Source organism: Impatiens glandulifera, chromosome 7, assembly GCF_907164915.1.
Source record: "Impatiens glandulifera chromosome 7, dImpGla2.1, whole genome shotgun sequence".
NCBI lineage: Eukaryota > Viridiplantae > Streptophyta > Magnoliopsida > Ericales > Balsaminaceae > Impatiens > Impatiens glandulifera.
The window spans coordinates 45,245,933-45,253,573 of record NC_061868.1 but is presented as its reverse complement, the minus strand read 5'-3'; the positions used below and the strand labels follow the sequence as shown (position 1 = coordinate 45,253,573).

The following is a 7,641-nucleotide window of genomic DNA, read 5'->3' as shown; positions in this document are numbered from 1 at the left end:
AATATGTTTGAAAAAGATATTTTGTATCAATCTTTTTGTTTTCTAGGTTGGATTTGTGTGTATTATTAATTTTTTTTACCTCAAATCTTGTATTTTTTTTTTGGTTAGATTCATAGTTAAAGTTTTGTGTATTTTATTTTCGTATAACTACTCCCATATTTTATAACATAATCATATCCATCTTCTAGGCAGAGACTAAAATAGAAATACGAGTTTTGTGAGTTTGAAAAAAAATTGAGGTGGACTTACAAAAATAATAGAAAAATTATAAATAAAATGAAGTTGAATAAATGTAAATTTTGTATTTTTTTTTTAAATAAAATAAAATAAATTATGTATTAAATTAAAAAATTGTGACAATTTTAAATATTAACTGTCATTGAACTTTAACACAAATATTATTATATTTAATTTAAAATAAATATATTTTTATATAAGAAATTAATTTTAATTAAATTCAAATAGGAGTTAATTGAGTTATGCAATAACTTTGTCATATATATCTATATTTATAATAGTATAGCAATTTGGGTCTATTTCATGTTGACATGTTAACGAGTTGAACGATACTAATCTAAATCTTACATATTTACTAATTCGGGTCAAAATATCTAATATGAACCGGACAAATTTATTTGTGATTGACCAAAACCATACCTGTTTGACCCAATTTACATAACTCAACTCGAACCAAACCCGATATAATTAATTCATATCTCTCTATTTCAAATTAAAATAACATTAACATATAACAAAAATTAAGTTAAATCACAAATACGCTTATAAATTTTTTTACAAAAGAAGATGAGTGAGTTAATATGAAATAATAACACAAAACTCAAAAAAAAAAAATTGTAAACAGATTATCGGGTCTACTTTGGGTCATTTCAAGTCGACCCGATTTTAACATGTTTATTAATCATGTTAAACAGGTCAACCTGATTTTGATCCGAACCAAAAAATACATGACCTTAACCTGATTTTTTCGTGTTGAATCCGGATCGTGTTTTGTGTCGAGTCCAAAATTATCGGCCTAAATTTATATATATATATTTTATTTTTTTTGGGTTGTAAACACGTTGAATTAATTAATTATATCTCCATCTATCCACAATTATTGTTCTAAAAAAATGAGAAAAATTGGAAACAGTCTTTGTCAAACCTAATAATAATATTTATTTTTAGAGTTAAAGACAAGTAGTTGAGCGTTCGATGCAAATCCATCTATCTAGATCCATCCAATCCAACGGCTGTCTATGGATAATTATTGAATCAGAAAATTTGAAGCCGCTAGATTAAGATGAGGAAATAGAATAAAAAAATATTAAAAAATGATGTCATGAAGATAAGGGAGGGAGGTTTGATGAAAGATAGCTTTCAAAGAGAAAAGCTGTAAAAGTTTGTTAGGACGCGTGATAAAGAGACTGTTCACAAATGAGTGTCGTTTTATATTCATTTCGTCTGTCGTTTCATCAGCCTAATTTGCCGCTTTCTGCGTTGGCCGTTTGAGACGCGGGATGCGATTGCGTGCGTCTTTCTATCTCCATTAAAAAAACTAGTTTTTTTTAGCAATAAAGACAAAATTTAATTTAATAATAATGTGTGACATATATATATATAAGAACTCTAAATAATAATTAAATAAATTATCATCCACTAACAACAAATGAGACAAATATTTAATTTTCCTATTTATATGGTTATGTTTTGAGTATTGAAAACTTATAAATTATTAGGTCATTTTAAGAGAAAAAATGTCTTAAATTTAATTTAGGATTTAAGGTTTCTTACTTATTTTTATTTAATTTAAAAAAAAAAATCATTTCATACAAATATAAATAAATAAAATTTAAAAAATCCAAACAAAATAAAATTGGTACGACTGATTATCACCCTCAATCGAAGTGATGCCCACAAAAATAATGATAGTCCAAAACAAACCGACTAGAATGAGACCAAATTAACGATTCTCACAAAACTGAAAAAATGAGAACCAAGTATCAAATCGTCGATCAAGAAACTGTTTGCCGTTATTCCCAACGCAGTCAAAAACAACCGAATCGAGACACAATTAAAAAAAAAAATCAGTAAAACATGACCAGTAAAAATAAGGGACAAAACAAAAACTAAACCCACACATAGAACATGTTCAGAGCTGACTCCACACTGTGTTAACTACTTTAAGTCATCTAGTTCACTATGACAAACTTTCTAGAAACCCAAAACAATAACCATAAATCTGGGATAAGTCTTAAACACATGATTCAAAATACAAAAATGGTGGCTAAATGATACATAAAAACTTTACTTTCTTCTGATCTCGACAAGAAGATCCGTGATGTATGGAGTAGAAACAACGGTATTGTCCATCCCGATCTCCGTGAAAGTGGTAAAAAAAGATGTTTGATAATCTGTTTCCGTTTTTCCTGGCTCCCCTCGTAGAGGAAGGGCAAAACTGTAATTAAAAAAATTACGATTTTGCCTCTTCCTGTGAGAGGGAGCAGACGATCGCCTCTTATTGACCAGTGACCACATTTAAACTTAAACCGTTTTTAAAAAATTATAATTATTTTTATTTTGAAGTAATTAATAAATGAAGTCACAAGTTTGTATTAAATGTTGCACAATTGCAAGTTGGTGTGTTAGGTTTATGACAAATAATTGACCATAAAATAATTATGAACATCAACAACTTTTCAACTATATCAAGCTACATAATAATGGAGGAGGCATTTAGTAGTGACAGGACATAAATTGCTCTAGATTAATTGAATAGCCAATACCCATACACTATATACTATTTTTTCTTATTAGAAAATATTTAAATTTGTATTATAATTCCCATATAGTCAACTACCTAATTAAGGGAGTAGGGTTAGGGATGCCATCCTCTTTCACGTGATCTCATGCCAACTAATTAATCTATTTTTATTATTAAAATTCATAATTACATCTATTTGAAAACTTTTATATATTTATGAATTAGAACCCATTAAAAATTGTAATTTATGTTTATAAGAAAACTAACATGCCCACTTAAATATTTGATCTTTTAAATTTGGTTTATTATTTGAAACAGTATACTAGTGAGTTCGTTTTTGTAAGTAAAAAAAATGTTTAAAAAAATAGTCCAAATACAAATAAGTGTGTTTGTAATCCATTAAGGTAGTCTAATGATAAAAGTCGAATTAAAAGACTAAAATATAACGGGTTCGATTTTATCTGAAAATTTTATGTTAAAACGGGGACCATAATTATGAGGGTCATGTTAATGTTAGTGCTCCTTAACTTTAAAAAAAAAAATTAAATAAAAAATGATTAGTGTGTTTTGTAATTCAGTTAATTGTTTGATTGATAATTATGTATTTTCTTCTTAATCATGATGATTTGTTAATGTTGATTTGATACCAATTTTGACCTTCTCCCTTCTTGGGCCAATTATTTATCAACGTGGTTGCGACGGCAGAGTGAAGTAATCGAGGCCTATTATTCCATTTTAACTCTCAAGTAGTTAACTTATAAATAACTAGTCCTTATATTTTTATTTTTCTCAATTTTGATACAGATTTTGGATTTTGTCGGTAGAAATCAAGAGATTGTTTGATTCTAGATTATTTGGAATTTTCTTGTGAATTATTTGAAAAATAAATCATGTTTATCGTCTGGTTTCTAGAAATCAGATTTAGGTTTATTTATTATTATTTTTTCTCTTATTTGTTTTTTTCCCTTTTTCTTTCTATTAAGCTCTTTTGCTATTGAGATTTTGTAAAGCTCTAAAAAGAAAATGATTTAACAAATGTTGTTAACTATTTTTTGTGTACGGTCTACAATAATTTTTCAAATTCTATTTTTTTTTTTTCATTTACATAGTTTTTTTTTTTTTTTTTTTTATCTATTTTAATAGTGTGTTTCAATAATTAAAATTAGCTTCACCTTGATAAATAATGATTAAAAAAAAAGAAGAGGGATATTTATCAGATTTCAACTTTACATATTTTAGAATATCTCGTTTATTATAAATTTATAAGTAATATAATCTCTATCACTGCCAATTACTAATTAGTTACATGAATGCTATCAACATTCCAACCATCAAACTTTCTAGGGGATTATCTTAAATTTGTATTAAATAAATTTATAAAATTAAAATTTAATTTAATATTTTGAATTTTTGATGGAGTGTTATTCATAATTAAATTTTGACTGATAACAAATGCATTAAAAAAATAAATGTATTGTTGGAGGTGTCTTTTGGAGGTGTATCGTTTTACATTTTTTTGAATTATTATGAAAGGACAAAAGTTTAGATTATATAAGATGGAGTGACTATATTTGAAACAAAAATATATTTGGTTGTTCAATGTAATAGTCCAATAAAGTCATTTATGTTAGATAAAATTTAGAAATCATCTTATAATAGGGGGTTGATAACATGTTTTTAGAGTCGGTAGACCTTAAACCTTAATCGTTGTGTTACTATCTTTATTATATTTTAGTAGACAATCTAACTAAAATAAAATGACATACTTTTAGTGATAGTATTCGACCGATATACACATTATATATAATGTTATTATTATTATTATTACAATTTATGATATTCGTTATAAGAAGCCTGTGAATTCGGTTGTAAGTTAATTTATTGATTTTCATAATTTTTTTAATATTTTTTACAATATCATATTTAAGTTTATTGTCTTTAAACAATTATAATTTTTCATAATATAAAAATCAATTCAACAATTTTTTTTTTAAAATTGTTATAAAAGTAATATTTTTACAGGAATGATAAAATAATTTAAAACTTTTTTTCATTAGTCTACTATTAGATTGCCATAATATTAATGTAATCTTCGTAGAGTGTTGTAAAATCCACTTACTCAAGTAACTCAACACATGTAAAAACATGCCAAGATTTCTGAAATATTTTTCTGCAGATTTCCTGAATCTTGCATTTATTTCCATAATCTAGTTAAACATAAAAAATAATATAAAAATAAATTTTACAAAAAATATATTTTTTAAACTATTATAGAAATATTATATTTAAAGGGAATGATAAATTAATTAAAAAGATAATTTCAAACTTTTTTTTTTCATTAGTTTACTATTAAACCTTGTTACTTTTTTTTAGATTGCCATAATATTAATGTAAGTAAATACCTTTTCAAGATTTATGAAATATTTTTCTTCAGATTTCCTGAATCTTGCATATATTTCCTTAATCTGTCAAACATAAAAAAATATTTTTTATTATTAAAACTATATTACTTAATTAATAAGAAACCTTAATATAAGTAATTAAGTTATGAGATTAGTTTAAACATCGTCTCTAAACTCGGGACTTGAAATAGATATTTTGTCAGTGTGAACGCCAATAAGAAGAAGTCAACAGATTATGAAAAAACTCAACAGGCAGCTGGCTGTAAATGAATAGACAGGTGTCAGTGTAATAACCAGGTGTCATTTCCTGAGTGGTTGGAATTCATTGATTGCTGGAATCCAATGAAGGATGACTGGTTAGATTAATTAAAATGAAAACAAGATTAGTGATTAACCGATGTGGGTTAATTACTAAACAATGGGCGCTTAATAGGATACATCTTTCACTATATATTACTAGAAAGGGCATACCAGTCTTGCCCAGATTAAACAAAATTGTGAGGTTGAAAAACAAGAGTGGTTTTCTTTCTAGATTGTGAGAGAGAGAGTGTGTGTGAGATTTTCATTGATTTCTGGTTTTCCGATCATCTTCTTCTTCCCCTTTCCCCCTCTGTAACATCCCGCTTCTCTGTATCCCTTTCTGTAAATCATCTGTTTTTCAAAACAAGTTTTCATTCTGGTTTTGGGTTTGTGATTTTTGTCTTCATTAAAAACAAACTTAGACAGGGTTATTTCTTGGAAACCCAGGTGCTTTCAGGATACAGATCCAGGTTTTCTTCACTTCTTCTTCTTCTTAATTTGGTATTTTTATTTGTTTTTTTAAGTTTGATTTCAAAGAAATCACCTTACAGGGTAATTTTTGAATCCCTCAAAAGGTCGATTTGTTTTCAGATCTGGGTCTAGAAAGTTGGGTTCTTTATTTGCAGAAACCCCTTTTGATTGATCCTTTCAATTACTTATCTTTTATTATACCTTTGTTGTTTGTTTTCTTGAAACTAACAATGGCAGCTGCAATGGATTTGTGGTATAGTAGTAATAGTAATAGTATGGAATCCTTTTATACAGAGTCTGATCTCTTTAAAGGAGGTGAACTTATGGAAGCTCTCGAGCCTTTTATGAAGAGTGCTTCCCCTCCCCCTTCTTCTTCTTTCTCCCCTTCTTTCTTTTCTTCTTCATCTTCTCCACCAGATTCTTCTCTATCTACTTCCAATTCCTTCTTCTACCCTTCAAATCCCTTCCAGTCATCATACCCAGATGGCTCTCATCTCAGTTCTTCATCTTTATCTTTATCTTCATCCCAAAATCCCAATTTCTTCTCTAATGATACTCTTGGTCTAAACCAATTGACTCAATCTCAGATCCAACAGATCCAGTCTCAGATCCAGCATCAAAACCATCATCATCATCAAGCTTTGGCTTCTGTAAACAACAGTTTTCTTGGACCTAAACCTGTTCCGATGAAGCAGATCGGCTCTCCTCCAAAACCCACCAAACTCTACAGAGGAGTAAGGCAGAGGCATTGGGGGAAATGGGTAGCTGAGATCCGTCTTCCCAAGAACAGGACAAGGTTATGGCTTGGAACCTTCGACACAGCTGAAGAGGCGGCGTTGGCCTACGACAAGGCGGCGTATCAGCTCCGAGGTGACTTTGCTAGGCTGAATTTCCCAAATCTCCGTCACAGTGAAACCCACATCGAAGGAGAGTTCGGTGAATATAAGCCACTTCATTCCGCCGTCGATGCGAAACTCCGGGATATCTGCCGGAATTTGGCAGAAGGAAAGAGCATTGACAGGAAGAAATCCAAGAAACCGGCGGCTGCTAAGGTTTCTGCCGAGAGAAGCTCGTCTTCCTCGGACAGCGAGGAGTCGGCGGGGTCGCCGGAGTTTCAGATTCCTTCGCCGGAGTTTGAGATTGCGTTGCCGGAGTTCAGGGATGAGGAACCTGGTGGTTGGGAGAAGCTGATGTTGCATAAGTATCCATCTTATGAGATAGATTGGGCTTCTATTCAATAATTAATTAATTAATTAATTAGGTCATTTTGTAATAATAAATAATAATAATAATAGTAGTATTTAAATTTGTCACTTTTTTAATTTTAGCCATGGATGGTTGTTAAAAGCTACTTTTTTAATATTGGCTTTTAAACAACCCATGGGTCATTTTCTGTTTGTATTATTCTTCTTCAGTCTGTATTAATGTAATATTTATCTTTTTTATGTTTTGATTCCTAGTTTTATATTATTAATGAAAGATTATTAGTTTTTAAACACTGTTGAATCATCAATAGTTGTATTATCATTATTATGAAATTTTGTGAAACCAGCTCATATATGCATTTATTTATCATAACTATTTTAGGTAAAGTCAATATATCAAATAAGACTATAAATGAGTGAAATTTTGGTATATGAGATGAATTATTGAATCTTTTAACAAAGGCCTTGTTCTCTTTGGGTTTTTAAAAAAATCTCTCCCAAA

General features: G+C 28.9%; 1 protein-coding gene across 1 annotated transcript; it reads left to right on the top strand.

Annotated features, from left to right (window-relative positions):
* The first annotated feature begins 5,645 nt into the window (after positions 1 to 5,645).
* LOC124945084 (ethylene-responsive transcription factor RAP2-4-like) lies at positions 5,646 to 7,379 on the top strand. The gene has a single exon (XM_047485454.1). It carries the CDS (start codon positions 6,165 to 6,167, stop codon positions 7,173 to 7,175), a length of 1,011 nt encoding a protein of 336 aa, XP_047341410.1. The 5' UTR covers positions 5,646 to 6,164; the 3' UTR covers positions 7,176 to 7,379.
* Positions 7,380 to 7,641: the final 262 nt, after the last annotated feature.

Bases quoted from the DNA above. Each gene is read 5' to 3' on its own strand.
- LOC124945084 (XM_047485454.1), top strand. From the start codon at position 6,165: ATGGCAGCTGCAATGGATTTGTGGTATAGTAGTAATAGTAATAGTATG.